Source organism: Ceratina calcarata, unplaced genomic scaffold (genome assembly GCF_001652005.2).
Source record: "Ceratina calcarata isolate Rehan_Ccalc_2016 unplaced genomic scaffold, ASM165200v1 scaffold25, whole genome shotgun sequence".
Classification (NCBI taxonomy): Eukaryota; Metazoa; Arthropoda; class Insecta; order Hymenoptera; family Apidae; genus Ceratina; species Ceratina calcarata.
In genome coordinates, this window is record NW_017147017.1 from 786,389 (window position 1) to 808,240 (window position 21,852).

The 21,852-nt window shown below is 49.3% G+C and overlaps 1 protein-coding gene across 1 annotated transcript; it reads left to right on the forward strand.

Annotated features, from left to right (window-relative positions):
- Positions 1-3,667: 3,667 nt before the first annotated feature.
- On the forward strand, positions 3,668-9,931 carry vvl (ventral veins lacking). The gene has a single exon (XM_018021164.2). It carries the CDS (start codon positions 4,814-4,816, stop codon positions 6,185-6,187), a length of 1,374 nt encoding a protein of 457 aa, XP_017876653.1. The 5' UTR covers positions 3,668-4,813; the 3' UTR covers positions 6,188-9,931.
- The last annotated feature ends 11,921 nt before the right edge of the window (positions 9,932-21,852 follow it).

The window sequence follows — 21,852 nt, forward strand, 5'->3', positions numbered from 1 at the left end:
CAGAATTGGGGACGCGGAGTGAATTGACTCCACTATGATTCGTCAGGAATGTTGGATTCTTTCTTTCTCGTCTCTGTTCGCCTGTTTGCGATTTTCGCACATCGAATATTACAGCCTGACGCTGCAAAACGAGAAGCCAGTCTCGGTGTGTATGTGACGGTGGTAAGGGCGTTCCGTTCTCTCTCCTCCTCCCCGTCCTCTCTCCCCCGACTTCTCTCGCCAGGCTCTTTCGCCAGAGGTACCTCTTAATAATAATTTTGATCGGCAAATTGGCGTGGTGCATATTTCAGGGTTCGATCGTTATCTCGCGAAACTTTCGGCTCTTCCGTTCTGCGACGGTAGAATCAGCCTGCAGGCCTCGCTCGAGCTTTCATCTTTTATCAAATTCAACTTACGTTCTTCCGTCTAAAATATCGAGGCTTTGCTTTACGCGACGATATAGTCCGCAGTTCAATAATGAATCGTGCGAGATTCGATTTTCTGTGTTCGATGTCTGATTCTACTTTCGATGGAACAATTATTGAACGAAATCTTGTAACATCGTTGGGTGCTGTCCCGCCTTGTTCGAGGAAGTTTCCTGGAGTTACACGGGCCTCGAAGGGTGTTGCGATTAGTTTGCAGGTCCAAAGGTTCTCGAAGGTGTCCCCGAACGGTCGATTTCAAACGCAAATTCGCGGGCACCGCGAATCCCGTGCGAGTTTCGCCAAGGATCGTGGTCGACGAAGTTAGCTCGGGACTTGATCCGCCCTAATCGAATCTCGGACAAGCTTAATTCGTTCCCGGAGTCGCTTGCGACGACGGGGATCCGAGACAGTCAATCGTTGCGGACGGCCAACGATCGGCACGGCGAAGCTTTGATTGTCGAAAGAATGCTCGCATAAAAAATGATATTAAGACTGGCCGGATCCTCGAAAACGAATCGTCGATTGATAGTTAATTGAAATTCAGCTCGCGGCTCCTCGGCTGTAAATAAAACCATTGTCTTCTTCCCCCACCATCGTCGTTGACATATTTCTTCGCGCTCCTCGCATCGTTCCACGCGCGAGTCATCGATTTCGCTTGACGAGGGGGAAATCGACGAAGCGCTAAACGACCGTTCCAATACTTTTTTTCGCACGTCGCCTCGTCTCCACTTTCATATAAAACGTGTTTGAAGTTTTCCGCGCTCTCGGTCGGTCATCCCATTTCCAGGAAAAGTAGTTTCGTCGGATTCTGTGCGATGGCAGCACGCTTACCACCGGATTTGCCACGATCGTTTGAAAAACCCCTTACGAAAAGGTTGCGAGTTGCAAGGGTGGCTATCCCTACGAGGGCTGCGCGCTGCTGCCATCTGATTAACAACTTCTCATCCCCGCTGTGACTTCCTCATTCCGAGTACTCCTCTACCAGTGCTCCGCACCGAATCAACCTCTTCTATTCCTTTTTCAATTTACTTTTGGAAATTGATCTCCGAAGGGAAAACCCTGGAAAAAGTTACGGGGAACAAAATCCCAAGGCGTACATTTCATATTAAAATATTCAAATATTCAATCGAGGCATAAAGCCGGCCAAATTACGTCGGTTAGCTTCCACCATTCACATGTACGGGGGTCGTGAGCTAGCTGCTTTTTTATGTTTGCAACGACCTACCGCAAACACTGAACGACTGGTTTCACGAGCCTTCAAATGGGACTTATTCCTTTTTAGTGAGCCGTGTCTATAGCAGCGCGTAGACACCTTTTTCATATCGTTTGCAATACTACATTTATTTATTATGAAACACGTCTTAATAAATTAATAAATTGCGCAATGATTTTGAGAAACGGAAGCGCATGCTGATAGTAAAAACCGGCGCCCAGAACGGTTTACGCGTACGGTGTTTGATACAAATGTTTTCGCACCCCAGCGAAGGTTGACAAGGTGCCGCGCCCCTGACGTGTAAGAAAAGAGCGAGTAAGTTATGCAAGCAAACGTTCAGGTAGTAAAGCGTTTTCGCCGTAGCTGGCAATTGCCGGTCGCTTCCATCGTTTATCTCTGTTGCACTGCGGCCTTCGCTTCACCCCTTGCGGCGCGCTTACCTGTCGGTGGTCCTAAGCAAATATTTCAGGGCCGCGTTCGATCCAATTTGCCCCGGTACGGGTCTCCGCGAAATCGAATTAAGATCCGCGCCCGCGAGAAACGGGAAACGAGGGAAGATCGTTAAAAGATGGTCTGCGTCGCGGAATCGCGGGCCGCCGCGCGTGTAATAAAGTTGGCAAAGAAGCGATAATTTCGGGGCTCGCATTAAGATGCTCGTAATTCCGGAGCGAGACGGGCGGCGTATAATGACCGGCCGCGTAAATGACAGACCCGAGAACATAATTGGCATCGGTGCGGTGGTGCGCTCGAAATTCCTAGCTTCGGTGGGACCACGGCCGTATACTTAGCCGGAGAACCACGACGTGTGTCCGTGTGCTCGAGCTTCTTCCGCGATGTCAGCCGATATTACGCTGTTTAGCCCCGAGACGTGCGTGCGTTTCGCTGCACGCTCGTCGATCACAATTTTCATCCGGTTCCGTCTTCCGTTAGCAAGGAGAAAACTATCGTATCGCTGGACAACGTTCTTATTTTTCTGTTAAGCTTACGAAACGCATCGCGTCAGGAAAGTAAAACGACAATTTGAACATCGGTGATTAGAGAGGAGTTGGCACACAGGTGCGAAGGCGCGAAGCCAGCTGGATAGTTGAAACGGTACGACACGAGGAGATCTCCGGCGCGCGATGATCTAACTCACCCCTCCCGAGGGGTGGCTGGCACGTACTGCATAATGCTGCTACCTGTGGCTCTCATTTAAATGTACTAAACCTCGCTCCCTCCGGCTTCCTCTCCCCCTTGGCCGGCAGTTGCTTTGCGCGCAGCGAAACATGTCTTTTTTATCCGTTCCGTCCCTGTCAATGCCACCCCCTCGGGGCCATATCGGGCCCGACACCCGTTCGCTAATTAATCACACCCGTATTTAACGTTGACTGTTGAATACGATTGTGTTGATCGATGCGATATCTTGAAGTCTCTTTTTTTTTAAGAAAGAACGGGTTCGATTGCCAATGATGCATGCACCTGTTGATTGAAATTGAATCTTTTTATTTAAATTGCAGTACTTGCAAGTCTTGAAACTATGTTTAAAATGTTATACTAAACTAGGACCTGTTGCGTGTCCCGCGAAATCTCAAACTAATTTTTATGAACCGAAGCGTAAGATCCCGATGGTAACGAAACAGAGGTAAAATGAAAAAAGAAGGAAGTGAAAAGTTTGATAAGATACGAGTATAAGAGGATACAGTAAAGTAAACGATGAAATAGTCTCGAGATGTTTAGGAAGTACGGAAGGATTCGAGGTCCGCTCCGCAGTAAGTGTTCTCGCTCGATGTCGGCGCAGAGGAGCGCTCGTGGCGTGAACGTCAGCTAGCAAAGGTAGTCGAGCGGAGGCTCGGAGTCGGATGGGTACCGGCCGAGTCCGAGGGGTGAGGGGTGAAAAAGCAGTGGCGCCTGGGGTGCGTAGGACGCCTCGGAGGCGCGGTCAGTTCGGGTTCCGCCCGACGGTGACGTTCGTCGACGGCCACCTTGCTAGCGGGGCCAATGGTGAAGCGAATGGCACCTCACAGTGGGGATGTGCAGGATGTTGGCGCGCATGACTCGGTCCCACCGAGCAGCTCCGGGAGCCTCGGGAACCTCGAGCAAGCTGCGAGGCGAGGCAGTCAGTCGCTCTCAGCTACGACATGCATAACGCATGAGAGAGCCCGAGCGAGATCTTTTCCGAGTCCGTACCGTGCTCGTCGTCGTCGCCGTCGTCGTCGCTGCCGCTGCTCTCTCTCTCTCTCTCCCTCTCGTTCGCTAGTTCGCTCGCGCGTACACATACTCGCGCGAGGAAAACACAGTAGCGCGCGAGCGCTCTTAGTACAGCGACAGGAACGGCGGGCCGAGGCTTTTACTCTCTTACCGTGATCGTGCTCGTTCGCCTCGGCACTCGTCCTCGTGAATCAACGGGCCGCTGCTATCGCGTTCGCCGGACGAGAATCCGCGAGTGTCTTCGCGCCGCGCACCCTTCGCGGACGTGCCAGTCCTCGGGTAGTCACCCCCGACGTCGCCGATTGTGATGATACGCACCGCGATGCACAGTGATCGCGAGTGATACCTGCACCGTCTCATCAGCACGCGAATTCTCAGTTAGGATTTCGGGTCGAGCTACACCGGTGTGCCTTGTGCAGTTCGAACGGAACAACGGAGACGAAAATCTTGGACGGAGGTAGTGGTGATAACGTACGTCTCCGTGGGGATCCTCCCCGGAGGAGGAAATGAGCTTACGCAGGTTTTCGATACAACGTACGAGTTGGTTAAGCTATGAACGAGTCTTTCGCGCGTCAAACAATGTCATCTATTTGGAATTTGGTGTATAGCCGCGAACGATGGACTGTGCGCTAGCTTACAAGTGTGGTCGATGGTAATCGACTCGACTGCGGTAGGACCGGACAGTGTTTGTAACGAGGACCGAAAGGAACGCAAGTGATTCTGTTCCAGCCTGTTGTGATCATCGAATATCGGCCGAGAAACTTGTAAGATAACGAGGTGGAACGGGTGGTCTCGAGGATATACTCGAGTGAACGTCGGAAGAACATCAGTGAGAATAAGAGGAAGAGAAAGAGGAATAAGGTAGGAAATCCGGGGCAAAGAGAGAACGAGGCCGGGAGAGGAGTCACGAAGAGAAGAAGGAGGCAGTAAGGGTGCCCGAACGGGCAGCCCTGAAGGATTCAGAAACGGAAAAGAGGGTTTCGCGACACCTCTGCACGAGGGGAAGTAGATGGCCGCTACCACGTACATGCCGATTAGTAGCGCAGTGTCGTCCGACCTGGATGGTGGTTCGGGTACCGCGATCGGGATGAACATCGCCGTGGGTGGCTACTCCTCGGGCTCGCCCCGCAGCGCCGCCGACGCCGGGGAGATGAAATACATGCCGGCGCCGCATCATCACCAACACCATCATCACCATCATCAAGTGACGTCGTCTCCGTCGCCTAATGGGTTGTCACATCCGACGGCGAACCTCTCGTCGGCGAACCCCTGGGTGAGCCTGCAACCGAGCGGTGATCACTGGGTGACTTCGATGGGCATGCACCATACGAGTCATCATCCTCACCATCATCCGCACCAAACGAATGCCGGGCTTGACGTGAAGCCGCTGGCGGCTGCGGCCGCGACCGCCGCCGCTGCAGCCGCGGCCGCGAACGAACAGTCGATGCACCAGCATCGCGGCGGGCCTCACCAATCGCCCGGGATGGGATCCCCGCATTCCTGGCACGCGCCGGTGGTACCGTCGGCACACTACAATCCGAGCGGCGGCGCGGCCTCGCCGACGACCCTACAGCAGTACCATGCGGCGATGAACGGCATGCTGCACCCGCATCCCCATCAACACCATCCCCAGCTGCATAATCATCAGACCGGGTTGCATCCAAACCTAAGGGACCCGGGCTCGCCGGTTGGCCATTCGCTGCACCCTGGCCACGCGCACGACCGAGATCAGAGCGCCGGCGAGGAGGACACTCCGACGTCGGACGACCTCGAGGCGTTCGCGAGACAGTTCAAACAACGGCGCATCAAGCTGGGCTTCACCCAGGCGGACGTCGGTCTCGCGCTCGGTACTCTCTACGGCAACGTCTTCTCGCAGACGACGATATGCAGGTTCGAGGCTCTACAGCTGAGCTTCAAGAACATGTGCAAGCTGAAGCCGCTGCTGCAGAAGTGGCTTGAGGAGGCGGATTCGACGACCGGATCGCCGACGAGCATCGACAAGATCGCCGCTCAGGGCAGGAAGCGGAAGAAACGCACCTCGATCGAGGTGTCGGTTAAAGGAGCGCTCGAGCAACATTTTCACAAGCAACCGAAACCGTCCGCGCAGGAGATCACCACGCTCGCGGATAGCTTGCAGCTCGAGAAGGAGGTGGTCAGGGTGTGGTTCTGCAACCGACGACAAAAGGAGAAGAGGATGACGCCGCCGAACACGCTCGGCGACAGCATGATGGAGGGCGTGCCGCCCGGACACCAAGGCCAGCCTGGCCTCCATCAGAGTTACCATCCGCAGGATCACCTCCACGGATCGCCGATGGGCCATAGCCATAGTCCCCCGATGCTCAGTCCTCAGGGCCTCACGGCTCACTCGTTGGCGGCCCACTAGCGTTCGCCGGGGCCTCCCCCGTTGGGCCTCTCGATAACCTCACAAAACTCGGTGAACAACCCGGCTTCCTCGCCGCCGGAGACGCTCCCTCCGTTCTATCATCACTATCTGCAGGCGCGCACGGGCAGCTACTCGACCAGCTCGTAGTAACCGCGTTACCGCCTTTAACGCGTTCCGAGCACCTAGTCCGTTCGACCAGACCTATTGACGATAAATAGCGTCGTCGTCGTCGTGATTGTGATCGTGATCGTGCGCCACCCTTGCCGAGCTCAACCTTCGTCTCCGACGACGAGGTTCAACGGGGTACAGTTGAGGCCGAGGAGTCAGAAGCCCGCTAACGGGGAGGCTCTTATTTACGGGCGCGAGAAGAGACAAACCGCGGCAATCGCGCCCGTCAAAGCCGCGTTTAATCATCGCCTCGGATCGGCTCAAATCATCTCAGGGATACACGCCAACGCCGTCGTCGTCACAGCCGCAGCAGGATCCAACGAGAACTGTTTCTCACCCCCCTTTGCTATCAAACGAATCGAGCGCGTGATATCCCGGTGTCGGAAAAGTGTATAAGTCGGTCCAGTTCCTTGGAAGAACGGCAGCAGTACTACGCTGTTTCGTCGTGGTCGTCGTTCTTGTTTTCGTTGCGTTTGAACGAAACGGTGAAAGGGGAAGAAAAGTGTAAGGAACGCTGTTTGTGAATTTTCGAAGGCCGACGGACGTACTTGGCCGTACCGAGCGGAGAACAAGAAAATATAAAGATAGAGCCAGAGGCGAAGAGCGGTACATCCGCGCGGGATTAGTTCTCGCCGGATCATGTAAAATAAGTAAATATGGACTGTAAATAATGTACTAGATAAAGCTAATAAGTTAAGTGAGAGCGCGCATCGTCGTCGTTGTCGTCTACATTGCCGTCGTGTGGAACGGGTTCGATCGAGGGACCGAACCGGAGGAACGAAGTTTGAAGGGAACGACGCGACGCGACAAAGTAAACGAATAAAAAAAAAACAGACGAACACACAGATTGCAAAAGAGGGATGTGACACGCGCGTTCGCGAAAAACGGGGAAAAACGCGCGTGTCGGGAAAAAACGTGTGCCGAATCCTAGCGACAGCAGAATCCCCTCGCAATGAAAAACCCCTTCTGTATAAAGAGTAAGTATACATAAATACACACATATATATATATACACAAATGAAAGCTATATATATATAAATGAATATAGATATATATAAATACAAAGTCTATGTATATGAGAGAGAATCTATGGCGACGTCGAGAGGTTGTAGCTACATTATTGCGACGTTCGAACGAATACACCGTATCGCGAAACAAAAACGCTATTGTAAACGACAATAGGATCTGTCATCATTATTTGTCATCATTGCGATGAGTTTATTATTATTGCTATTAATATTATTCGTCCCCCCTTATTGTCATTTATTATTCCTTATTATTACGATTATTATTAATTATTGCTATTATTAATGTTATCGTTTTGTGTTGCCCGGAGGCAAATCGCAGAGCGAGAATATTAGTGTTTTTCGTCGCCGCCGGGCACTGTGTGCGATTCCCTTTTCTCTCTTTTCTCTTTCACCGTGTCGTTCTTTTTTAATGTCTCTCTACCCCCCCCTCTCTCTCTCTCTCTCTCTCTCTACGTTTCCGAATTTCGAGGGCTCTCTTTTTCCAAAATCGTCGGCTGTTTTTAAGTAATGCGACTGTACGTACAAAGACTCTCGCTCTGCGATTAGCTACGACAGACGGTCCGTCTGAAATTTTTACGATACGTATTTCCCCTCGGCGTCGCGATGGCGGACCTCGTCACTTTTTCCCTCCATTCTCTCGATTGGCTGTAAATATTAGGATTAGGACGTCGTCGCGACATTGTGGGAAAAAGTAGACGGTGATCGTTCGGGAAATTCCCGATAATTTTACGAATTCCGACCGCGACTCGATCGATGCTCTCCTCTTTTTCAAAAATCACGTATCTTCCTTACCCGAGCTCTTTGCCTTGAAAGGAGCATTCGCGTCGTACGTTCCCTCGTAATTAACGTTGGTCTCTAAAATTCAATGGTAGAACCTCGTGTCAGGATGTTCGAGGGTTGGACCACCCTCACGATACTTCCCAGGGATACATGTTTCGAATTCAGAGACGACACGAGTTGGTTTCCCCAATTTGCTTGTAGGCAACAGTTAAAAAATCATAAAGCTACCTCGTTAAGCTTATAGCCGATGTTTAGGGGTGGCGAATCTCGAATACAGGGTGGCCGATTGTAGACGAATCGCTACAGTTCTGATAGTTCCCTTCTAATGATACGTTACGCACGACTGTACTTTGTTTCTCGTTAAGGCGTTCCTTCCAAAAATCTGAAATCCCTTGGACTGATTTTTCAGCCGCGCGAGATATACGGCATCATTAGGGCTCGCGATGTCGACGTTTCGTGGTCGGGATTACGCGTGTTAACGGTTGACACGGTTTCTGTGATTATTTGCTCAACTGGCTCGAGTGCCGGCGCTTTATCCAGCGAGTCTCCGGTCTCGCATCGACGTCGCAGCTCCACGAGGCCGCGATTTCGATATGAACGCGACGAATCGCGTTTCCGAAGAAACGAAAGAGACTAGAAGAAGCACGGGCCAATTTTGCGCTGCCATTTCACTGTTCGAGGAAAACGCTGTTAGCCGCGTGGAAAGAGAGAAAGAGAAACGCGTTGTTACTGTTAACGAATCGTCGCCACTCGACGCGTGTTAATCCCAGCGAAACTTTTTTGGTAACGAGTTTCTGATAAATATTCGTCGACGACCGGGTTCTTTAGTTTTTGTTATTTTAATGAAACCGGGAAAGAGGGAACGGAAGGGTGTCGATTGGATAACGCGTGGAAAGAGAAAGGGAGAGCGAGGACGATTTGTTGAGCCAACGAAATCGTGTATAGGTTGTTTTGTTAATTTTATTGTCCGTTCGGAGTCGCGTATCCTCTCGCCCACGATCTCGCGGGAAGATCTTGGCTTCGGACTAGCATCGTCTAAGTCCGATTTTATTATTGGTGCAACGAATTAAACTGCGACAGGATACGCGAGGCGTTACGTTCAATTTTGTAAATAGAGAGACAGAGGGGGAGAAAAAGAGAGAGAGAGAGAGTTTCGTTTTGTAAATAGATGCGAGAGAGAATCGATTGAACGTGGGAGAGGGAGGAGGAGAGAAAGGATCGATACCTTGGTAGAAAATGCGTCGGAATCGAGGAGCACGATTAGCCCGTATGGTCCGATTTGTGTTTGATCAGTGAAAAATCCGAGCGTTGCAAAAGTTCTTATCGTCAAATTTCCAATTCCGCGAGCGTCATCGGGCTCCTCGATTCCCCGGCTGAGTTTTCAGCGACGCAGGTGAAAAATCTGATGATGCGCGGTACGAAAAAAACTGCGAGTGGGAGCGGCGTTGAGTGTACATGTGTAAAGGAGACTGAAAGGGTGACAGGGTGAGTGAGAAAAACGAAGAGGCATGTAAAGATACTTATAGACGTTTCGTACGTATGTGCACGCAGAATCGAAACGAAAAAGAAAGCCGAGCTCGCGCAAAAATCTGTAAACAACTTCTGATTCTCCCTGTATATTATTATAATTAAATATTAATTATTATTAACGTAAAATGAGTAAAAAAATACGATTTGGCGAATGGTGGTGACGTTTTGTTAGAAAGGCAGAAACTAAATTACTACTGAATTTTAATTAATAAACGACATATGAAAGTAATACAACGTATTTGCCGTTTTTTTTTTGCTTTGCAAACACTCTCACCTGAAATAGCGACAAGATAATAGGATAAATCGTAACGATTCCCAATATTGTTTACACAATACTCCGATTCCAATCTTATTAGACTCGGTCACCGACGTGGATCACCGTGTCGTCGACGCGATCGACGGAGCTGACATATTTCCTACAAAGTCGCAGAGTCCTATTTCGAAACAAGCACATCCTTCTCGTTTCAATTATTAGTTATATCGCAGGGATAATAGAACGCGCAACCGTTAATCATCGCGGTAGGTGACGCGACAAGTGGATAATTAGACAAGAAAAAGGTTCGACCGGTGCAACGTAACAAAGACTCTCCCCCTCGAGCACCGATTTCATTCCTTCCACGTGACGTAACTAGTGAAAAAAGAAATTGATTCCTAGCACGCGATCCTCAGTTTGTCGAACGATCAAAATTTCTCTAAATATTCTATCAGATTTTCTGAATACGCTTTTCAGCGGGCATTAATTCCTACATTCCACAGATATTTTCACTATGCAGAATGAATCGATAACAAGCGTCACACAAAATAACCTGCTTAGTAAAACATGCTGCGTGTCAAGATCATTGAATAAGTAAATGCATCCATGTATTTTGACGAATCAAAATACGTTTCCGTCAGACTGTATAATGAAATCGATGAGTAATGAATAGTTTTAAATGCCTACGGATTCAACTTAACGTAACAAGGTTTTCATTTAAAACGCGAGGAGGGGAAAGCAAATAAGGTTGCTTCTTCTCTAGGAGCGTCCAATTAATTCGATCCCTGAAAATTTCGGATTGCTCCTCGGCGAAACGAGATTCCATATAATTGCGTTACCCGGTTTCAACGACGATGTTACCGATTCCAATCCCAGGGCAAGCCACGATTCCAATCCGCCGCGCGCCGCTGCCGCGAAATAATTGGAGGTAGATTCCGGCTGGTCCAATTTTTACTCGCGGCTCGGAAGCGGATCGTTGTTACACCGGGAATTCGATTCTTGCGCAACTTCCTTCGATCCACTTTGCACAGCTGCGATTTCGATACGATCATTGTCGAAATTATCGATAAGAAGCAACGTGGAACGGTTCAGGGTTAAACCGTGACGTATACTTTGTAACCGGACGTAACCAATCGTTATATTCGAAACGCGTCCTAGTGTTTAGCAAATTTCGGCCCAGTTAGTATGCGTCCCGTCGTGCTCTTTTCACAGTTCGTTGATTCCACTCGCACGCTTCCCTTTCGTTCAAAAACAAATCAATCTTTCCAAAGGAAAGAAGAGAGACTCTTTTCTCACCCCTTGACGTTCACAAAGAACGAGAAGATAATCCTTTAAAAAAAGAGTTTCCTAGTTCTATTATAATGTAAGAAACGTAAAGTACTCAAAAATTGCTTGTGTAATCATGATAAAACGAGTGATAAATTCTGATGGATCATGATCCTTTCAAAGGGGAGGCTTCGCTGAAAGGTGTCACGTTACGATATCTTTCAGCTACTTGGCCGGACGGTAATATTAATAATCGGCTGTCGATAGCCCGACAGCTAGTAATCCAGCCGTTTCTCGCGTAGACAAACCAGATTGCCTGTTTGCCAGATTTACTAACACTCTGCCCGAGAGCTATAATGATCCCCCGGCTCTATTATTTAGAAGAATCCGATTCGTCGAGGCGCGAAGAGTATCACTTACGTTAGGAATTGGAGTTATTTATCGGTGCTTGTCATTATTTTAGTCGAGAAATTTGTCCCCTAATTAAACCGGTTAATCGAGGTTTTATCATACGTCAGGAGATAAAATCGTGCTTCCGGTTCCCGTGCATTTACACGAGTTCAATCGTCTTTAATTGGTACATTCACGAGGTATGCAAATCAAAACGTTCAAGGTATCAGTTTAAAAACTGCATTGTCGATAATCATTTCTGACGTCGTTTAAATATTATAATGTGCAAGCGCCTATAAATGCATAAAATCCGTAATTCCAGGTAACGATGAACAGTCCGCAAGTGTGAGCTACTCTTTGTTCGGGTGTTTAAGGGGAATCGGCGAGACCGGGACGGGTAACCGTTAAATCAATTTTAGAAACAGGTTTCAATCCGACGAATGTTTCCCTATCGATTCTAGGATCTGCCGACGCTGGCGTAAATCGCTGGCGACGTAATTTTTGTCAGGCTCGCGACTGACATAACGAGCAACAGACTCGACCAACCGGTCGTCAAGGTGGAGAGGACTCTCTTAACGAGATCGCGCCGCGATTAATTTCTATCCTTAACCCGTGAACCCATGGGTTTGCGTAATATCTGTGGCGCGCGTGGCCGATCGGCAAAAGGAAAAGGCGCGAAACCAGGTGACGAGTAGAGAGAATCGTCGTCGTCGGATGGTTTCACCTCGTCGGTGCGTGACGCGCGCGAATAATGAGGCGGTGAGGTTCGAACGGGGGTGACAAGCGTGGATTGCGGCGACACTGACAGACGGTGAGAAGAAGACGGATAGAGGAAGAAGGGTCAAAAGGGAAATCGCGGAAAAGCGGAATGAAATAAAAGCACGGGGACTGAAAGAGAAATAGAAAGTAAGCTGGACGGGATGGAAGAGGGTGGAGGAAAAGTGAGAGTGGGGGTGTAGAAGAAGAAAAGGGTGAGAAGAGAGCAGCGAGCGCAGGCGCCGGCCGGCTACCCCTTCGGAAGTGGCAAGACATGCGCTCTCGGTTTCCTTGTTTCCTCTTCGTTTCTCCTTCGAATTTCGCCACCCCTCCGTTCTCGTCTCTCGCCACGCTTCGTTCACACCTACCCGAATTATCGTTATAGGCGTATACACCGTGACGTCTGCGTACAACAGGATCGCGTACGTGCTCCGCGATTCGCGTTACGTCCAAGCTTAGCCATCGATAAGGCTTTTCCGATACAGGGAATACGTACCACGGGATTATTCAATCGATTATTCAATTGTTTTTTCCCCCGTGCTCCGATCAGATGCGCTCCTCGATGGACAGAGACTCAATGATACCTCCGCTTTTGAAATCACGTCCTTCCCAACAGGTTTCTTTTTTCACCCGGATGACTTACGGCGCCAGGCTAATCGGTTGATTGACATTCCTCGACTCATGCGTACATTGCGTCGTTGGAAACGGGATAAAAGTGCAACCTGGCGTGGCTCGCGTAACGCGACCTTAACCGGAACACCGCAATTATACCTGGGAAACACCTTTCACGAATTCTTGCCGTCAACGCCAATTAGTTTCCTATCGTTTCCGATTACATTATTGCCAGTGGAAACGCGAATGTCTAATTTATAGCCGCTTCGTAATCGGTCGATCGGTCGTTATGGCGTTCTTCTCTCGGATCCATCGAGTTTCCGCGAGCGATGCTCGTTGACATTCCAGGAACGCATTAGCGAGGCGTGAAAAGATCCTGACAGCATTGATTTAATAACCGATGCCCACACTGGGATCGCCGATTCTCCCGTTCGCGTACGAACGGATGCGCAGGAATATACGTCCGTTCGCGAACGTGTATACACGCGAGAGGGAACGTCGACGGCGCGACGTCGACGAATATATACGCGGCACTCCGCGCGGCACGCGTGTGCGGAGGAAACAATTGAATCTCGTCCTCGTCTCTTTCTCTCTCTCTCTCTCTCTCTCTCTCTCTCGCGTTCGCTCCTCGCGGTTCTTCCTCTCCGTCTCTTTCTCTTTCTCTATCGCCCCCCGTGTGTCTCTTCCTCCACCGACCAGCCAGCGAAGCTTAATAAGCACAGCTACCTACATTCCATTTCCGGTGCGCTGACGTCACTTGACAATCCGGCTACGGAGAGCTCGTCGAGCCACGTACTCGTCCATCCTTTAGGTATACCCACACCTCTCGCGAACGACGACGTTCCACCGGCTACGATTTCCTCTCGTGGCCTCCGATCGACGCCCAACCGCGTCTCCTACTACCTCTTATCGAGGACAATACCAAGTTTCGCCTGCTTTTCATCGTCCACTCCGATTCCGAGCTCGAATCTGGGACCTGACGTTCAATCTCGATTCATCGCGATTTCAGTTCGTCAGTTTCAAGTAGAATCGTCGTTTCTCATCTCGAGAGTTTCCACTTAGACATTTTGGAGGTTGATACAAGATCTTTGCGAATTTTTCTGGCTCGGTTGCCACAGTGGTTTCTCACGACGCGTGTCCGATGTTGCGTAGCTACGACTAGAGAAAGATAGTAAAGACTGAGCGAGAGAGAGCGAAGCAACGCAAGCAGGTAGGCCTTGAACAGCTCCGGACCCACGCGCTCGGGCTCTATAGGAGTGTTGCCTCGCATATAGAGGCATTCTCGGTTGGCGCTGCCGGGCAAAAGACAGATAAATAACTCAGGTATGGCATTGGCTAAGTAAACGAGCCTACGCGCGCATTCGTGAAACGTACACCTGTACGACTCGCGCCGCGTATACTCCTCGCGAGCGTGTACGTGTATATACACGCGCGTTAAACGCGTTTCGCTCTTTCTTATTCCATCTTAGCTCGTCTCTCCTCTGCTCGCGAGCGGCAAACAAGCGCGTAGGCGTGACTCGCGAGAGTAGTGTCTCGATCCTACGGACGCGTCGCGCCGCGCCGTTTTTATACGTGCGGGCGGCTACGCTCGCCGATCGAGGCCATAGGACGGGCCTGCTTAGCTCGGCTGCTCGTTTAGGTAGCCAGGACTCGCGATAGGTGTGCTCCAGAAAAACCGACGCGATGGACAGTCGATGGACGACGCGCGCCGACTTTGGTGCTATCACTGTCACGATCGAATCCACTTTAGGCCGGTCTCGATTCACGATACGCGGATTCCTTGATCGAAGGACGAGAGATTGCAGCCGGTTCGCTAGGAATCAGACCGGAAAGCGGTGTTCCGTTCAACGTTTCAGCGCGCCAGTTCTGATCGGAAAATCTCCATTCAGTCTCACGGTTTTCCCTAGGTCCGCTCAGGTTGGCGATCGGTACAAATACGCACGAACTGACGGACGGCAGGCCGCACGCCTTCTTACTCACTTATGAAGTTAATTGAGGGCAAGCGTCCACCACCGATCTACTGACTAACCCGAAAACATTTGCAGCCGGCGTAATTGTTCACGCGACCAAAGCGATACTCGAGCTTTTTCGGAAAAATTATCAACGAGAAAATCGAGCGTTTCATTCATAGACAACGATCCGTGCAAATAATCAATTACGCTCTGTCAAAGATAGCTAGGTAGTGCGTGTATTTGCAGTTTTCTTGTAAATGTAACAGAAGGAAGCTAATCGAATTCCCGTTGGCGTTCATCGTCTAGACTTTGCATCGAATCAACGGATCGTTGAGCAGAGAGAAGACCGGCTGGATGAATTATACTAATGGCGTGACAAGTTACAAATATTGAATCTAATTATGGTAATGCGCCGGTAATCTATTTACATTGCTGAATAATGAAGACACAGGTGGCGCGGAAAGATCCCACCCAGGATTCCGGTGCGAGTGACCCAGAGAACAGAGAAAGCAAATAAGAGCGAAAGAGAGGTTGACGCGAGACCTGTCCATCTGAATTTTATTGTCGAGTCAAAAACCGCATCTCAATTAATTTATATTAGCTCTCTGTTAGACCGGTGATTGGCGTTCGTTCCTCAATGACATCGAGCTTCGATCGAGCCGTAAAATAGGGAGCGTTATCTTGACGAGGTTCCTCCACCCGAAAAGTGAAATTTGGACGTTAAGAAACGGAATGCGACGATCGCGTGCGTACGCGAGGCGAGCGACGTTCCGCCTTTTTGCGCTTCCCTGTCCGGCTGTCGACGACAAGAACGCGGACGTTTAATGCAATTATACGTCACACGGATTGGCGTTGACTCGAATTCGTGCCGTCACGCTCTCAGTCTCGACTTTTTCCACCGGCACCACGGGTCCTCGGCCCTTTTCCGCTTACGTGACGCCCGTGCTACGTGCATTTTCACTCCCGCCTCCGTGACAATTATTCCGTGCGTGACCCTCGAGACCCGATGCCGTACGACGCGACGGATTACTATAACCAGCGTTTTGTACGAAAGCTTTTCCGCCAATCTAGCCGAGATCCAGATAGCCGAACCGCTTTTATCGCGTGCACGCGCTTCGGCTCAAAGATTTGTCCATAGGAACGCGTACTAACTTTTCGAAGGGTGGAGCTTTTCGAACGCGATACGAATAATTCGATCGCCTATATTTGCTTGTACGCGCGCAATCGAATCCGCGGCGTCCGCCAACGGACAGGTTAATTTGATCGAGCTTTCGGTGAATTCAGGTGTCCACTCTCTACGAATGAATTTATAATCGCGATTGGAAATGACAGCAGGTTGATAGCATCGGGCTTAGGTCGGAAAACTGATGTCCACTCTCTGCCAATTCGCTTGTTTCCGTTTCAATCGATTGACAAGATTTAAGGATGTATTGGCTATACAATCAATCCCAAAAGTTTATGCACTTTAGAAACTCATTTTTTAAAAAGAAATCAGACGCCGGAAGAACATTGCTAATAATAAACAACAACAAAAAATTTTCGATTTTTCCGAGATTTTTCCAAGGGGTACCCCTTCAGATTTGGTGCAATTTTCGTTTTTTGCCCATAACTCCCAAACGGATGGACTTATGGAAAAATTGCATAAGACCTTTCTTGTAGAGGATAACGAGATCTACAATTTCTGTATAAAAATTTTCTGCTAGCGTCAATAGTTAACGAGTAATTTACAAAAAACTGTTTTTTCGTTTATCGTCAATAACTCGTTAAATATTAATGCTAGCAAAGAATTTTTATACAGAAATTGTACATCTCGTCGTCCTCTACAAGAAAGGTCCTATACAATTTTCCCGTAGATTCAACGGTTTATGAGTAATTAAGGAAAAATGAAATTTTTTGCCAAAAGTTCGCCGTTTCGACGCTGGAATGGTCGGATTTTGTCAACATCAATAAAATACCAAATAATCATACGTAACTCATTAAATATCGAAATTAGAAGAAAAGTGCACTATTTCTAATGATAGGAAATGCGTTTTTCTAAGGAACATAAACTTTTGGGATTGACTGTATAGCCAATACATCCTTAACACGTTTGATTCGCGTTTCAGGTGAAACCTGTTAGGGAAAGAGTCAAAGCATAAGAATATCGTTGTTCTTCTGATTGACGCATGGTCAGACGTTTAAAGGGAAGAAGAGGCTGATGTAGGGTGGCGCGTGTCTGGTCCGCGTGTCTCGTGCCGGTGGCGCATTCCGCATGCCCGCGGGAGGCCGATAAAACGTATGCAGATTAAAACATTTTATTTGAATGATAATATAACACTTGTTGATGCAAGCGCGTTGGCCTAGGTTAGCATAATAAACATTATGTAGATCTGTACGGGGCGAGCAGCTATCCGTTCCGTCCCGCCGTTACACAAACGCTTGTTAACTCTCTCCTCTCTATGCAGAGGCGCGCGCGCGAGTTGCCGCGTGTTGTGCCGTGTTCTCCGCGTTCTCCAGCGTTTCTCCCTCCTCTCCCAGAGTGGCCCGTTCGTTCCCTGCCACCCCTCCCTTCTACTCCAGCCTGCCCCTTACCGCATCCACGAGACGTTCATTCATTAAAACCGGAGAGAGAGAGAGAAAGAGAGAAAGAGAGAGTGAGAAAGCACGCATTCTTAATTTTATCGATGCTCCGATCAACCGTACTTCTTCTTCAACTTTTCGTCTCTCGAGTCTCGCTATCATTTTTCGAACGGAAAAAACTCCATCGACTCCGTTTTCATTGTCCCTTCATTATACAAACGTTGATTTATTAATTGATCGAATTTCCGATTGGATTGTTCTGTTTGCTCGTCATCGTTCCGAGAGCTTGAATTCCTCAAATCGAGCACAGCGTCCGTAGGTGTTGAGGGAAAATGTCAAGGAGAAGGTGTCGACTCGACGAGAAGGCGAGTTCGTCACTCTATCGAGGCTCGTTGCGTATCGTCCTACGAGCTTTTCACCGGTACTGCGGCGCGGCGAGACGACCGGATGGCCCATAAAATCGAGCTACTTAACATCTGCGCGCAGAGCCGCGATGCGTTTCTAATCTCGAACGAGCGACGATTCAATTAGTCTCGCTCGTTCTTTCCTTGCCTCCGGAGATTCTTTACTCCACCGCGGCTTCTTTGCTCGCGATAACTCGGTGGCGTCGTAAAACCACGCGAATTACGTTCTCCGCGAGCTCGTCGCGAAACGCGGAAGCGAATCCTATCGGTACAAAGGTTGAGAAACGATCAGCTGCTAACGAGAAACTGGAAACCCTCATAAATGCTCGGGGACTTCGAAACAGTAATAGATCCCGCAGTGCATTTCTATTCTTGACAGAATGTAAAAAAAGGCTTGCAAATTCCTTGATTTTAATACTTTTAGCATCACGTTGTCCATTATTCAGAAGCTAGGTTGGGATAGGTTGGCGTCAAGCGTGCATTTAAAAACATTTACTCAGACGTTTACGTATGGATAAGGAGTGCGATATAGTTTGAGATGATTCAGGAAGATCGACGAACTCGAGAGGGAAGGGTAAACGCAGCTTATCCCGTTTAAATGGGTCGCGATAGTCGTGGCGCGAACTTTAGCAGCAAGCTTGCTCGCGCAGATTGTCCCGGCATCAAGTGGCCACGATAATAGGACCTATGACACGCACGTAGAAGCGTACGTACATGCGCGCACACGCGGCAGACCAAGTTAAGTGGCCAGCACTCGCTGAAAATAACGTTCAATTCCGACGTAACTGCACCTATGACCCTGACTCCTCTAGGTTTACCTTGAGCACTCGTTCAGAAATCCCTCTCGCTGAAAATCGCCCTTTAAATCCAACCCCCCGGTGTTCTTGCAAATTATTTTTTTGCAACATGCGAGCTTCTAGGTGTAATGTTGATTTTTTAGTTCATCCCCTCGAACCGATGTAGCCAGCGCATACATTTTTGGGCGACTATCATTTTCATCGAGTGAAATCGTTAGCCTAATAACGATCTATTCGTGGAGTGGACCGCATCGTCCCTGACCCTCGAAGGGCACCTGCCCTTCGGGGCGAGTTCGATCCGCGCGAGAGAGGCCGAGAGCGTAGGCAGACCCTTTCTCTGTCTGGCCACTTTCAGTCAGCGTAGCGCCGCAATCGGATGTAAATGCGATGCAAATTTCGAAGGGTCGGGGAGGGAGGCGCGTAACGGCGCTATCGGACCACCGAATGTACCGGGTGACGCTATAAACTAGAGCACCGCAGAAGGCTCGAAGGGATTGCGGAGCACGAATTCCGGCCACGGGCCCCGCTGACAAATTTAACGACCGTCACACCCGAATCTGCGACGAAATATTTACCTAGAAACTAACCCCTTCCCTCGTTTCAGCGTTACGTATTCGGAGAACGCTGTCGGATCTATCGATCTCGCACCTCTTCGACTGTCAGCAGCTGGCCAATTGGTTAAACTCAATTATCATTTTGCCTGAGTTAATCGTTCGGATTATTCACTGTTTAAAAGTCTTTCGCTATTTCCATTTTAATGAATTCGTTTTCATGGACACATCTTATTTTGATGGCTATTCGATGCGTATGCGAGACACAATTTATCCCAGGAACCTTCGCTTTCCCTTTCGATCGGACGTCCAGTAGAATTTTCCGCAATGGCGCAGCTAGGATAAATCTGATTTCTTTCTTCACCGGTTGAACGTGAAGCGTGTCGGGCAGATGGAAAGGATCTCGCAAAAAAGTCCTTCCTGAAATCCAATTCCAGACTCGGCCAACGGGACGGTCATAAGAGATCTCCGTCCGAAGGGCGGAAGAGCAAAGCGAGGGAAAGAGAAGTGAAACAGTGGTGGAGGAGGATAGGGTAGTAAGAGCAACACTGGGAGGGGAAAGAACGCGAGGAATTAGCGGTAGGACGCGTGCAATGCGGCCCGCATTGTTGTCCAGTCGTGTTAGCGGCGGTATAGGCGAGAAAAGAGACGCGGTTGTTTGCGGGAGCCAGGGAGAGAAGCGGGAGCAGTCACCCCTAGTTTTTCCGCTTTTGTTCGCGTAGCTTCGCCCCTCCGCGAGTTTTCGCGTTGTTTTCCGTATTGCCGATTTCCGATCTCGGCAGAGAACCAACTGATGATTCATCCGAACGACGCCGCGATCGTATCTTCGCTGATTCCCTGATTGAGAGCACCGAATGCGATCTTCGCTCCCGCTTTTTCCCCAGCGAACTTAGCGCGTCAGTTTTCCTCGTTCAACGCTTTTTTTCATCGTTTAGTTATCAGAAGTTCGCCTTGAACTTTATCATCGGTTGCCAGTCGAGGATCGTAAGAAGTTATTTTTACAATACCGGTAATTGCGCGGTTCAGTTCTTTCCATGGATCCGACGCCGGTCTTCGGATCGACAACAGTCGAGTGATGGAGTAGACGTCGCTCCGACCTCGTTCCCGCCCTTTCGGATGCCCGTGTCACAATGCATTGTCCTCCGCTTCACGGTTTTTGTTCGGACGTGTTTCGCCGCTCACGTTCCACGCTTCTATCCACGTTCCACGCGCGTCGGGGATCGTTTACGGGGGTTCCACCGCAGCTGTCCCTGGCTACATTCGATCGAACTCCACTGTCTAAATTAGCCCAGAATCGAAAACAAAATCCTTCGGTGAAGTCGATTTCGTATTTGCACGTCGCGAAATTTTCCAACGAAGTGTCGGTAGAAAACAGCCGAGGGCAAAGATCGCAGGTAGTTTGAGTTAGAAAAACGCGGGGAATGATTCATTTCGCGGTTCTACGTCGGTGATAAATACGAGGCTACATATTGTTGCGTCGAATCGGAAGACCGGTGGCGCGACATGTGTCCAATGACGCATTCCTTTCTCCGTTTTGTGGAACGGGTATAAATTCCGGCGAGAGCGGGCAGACATCCGTGGCCACCGATTTCAATCTCGCGGTCCTTTCATAAAAGGACTCGCGGCCGCGAGCGTGCAATAATTCTCCCCATTCTACTCGGTGTTCATTAATTACGGCGCGAGAGGGGTGAAAGAGAAAGAGGAATTATGGATCCACCTTTATCCGTGCATCGGCGAACCGACCAAGGATATGCCCGTTCGCAGCATTTTTTTCGCGCCGGCGATAAGCCTCGCGATTACTTATTATTCGTGAAATTCTGTTCGGCTACCGCGCGCGTGGGACGCTTGTCGCCGATTTTTCTTGGCAATTTTCCGCGAGATTACATCGCTCGATGTTCTTGCCTCGGCCAAAGGAAAAGTATATTCGTTTTATGCGCATTATCTCGCGTATTGAAATATCGAGACCGGTTCTCGTTGAATTTACGACGTCGGGTGACGACGCACTCCAACTTAATATATTGTACGAAATTTGTAACGATTCTCACTTGGAGAGTCGCGTGGTACCGTCGCAGAACGGTTCGTGAACGTTCACCTCTGTATCCAGCAGCGGCGAGGGCCTCCTCTGCGACAAACGGGAGCGAGGCCGAGCGCGCAGCGGGATACGAGCGGATAGAAGCTCGATGGAAAACGCGGAACAAAAAGACGTTAATGCCGAACAGTTTATAATCCGTAGAAGTTAAGATCATGCGACAATGGGCCACGCGGAGCGTAATAAGGGGCGCTTACAGGATTACGCGCCAGGTAAACGTTGTGCCCCGATTTTATCCCTCCTGCTTCATGAACACGTTGGAAAATAGGAAATTTTCATCCAAAGACTTCATAGAATTGATCGAGTAGTTTGATATCTCAATAAATACGTAAAGACGTAATGAATTGATTGAACACATTTTTGCATACATTTTACGAACGTACACGCACCGACTAGTTTTTGAACGAAGTCGATCGTGAATGTATGTATAATAATACTTTGTGCCGGTTATGGCATCGGATGGAGAAAGGATAATTAAAATAAAAGATGTAAATTGTATAAAAGACGAGAAATTTTCGGAAACATTGTCG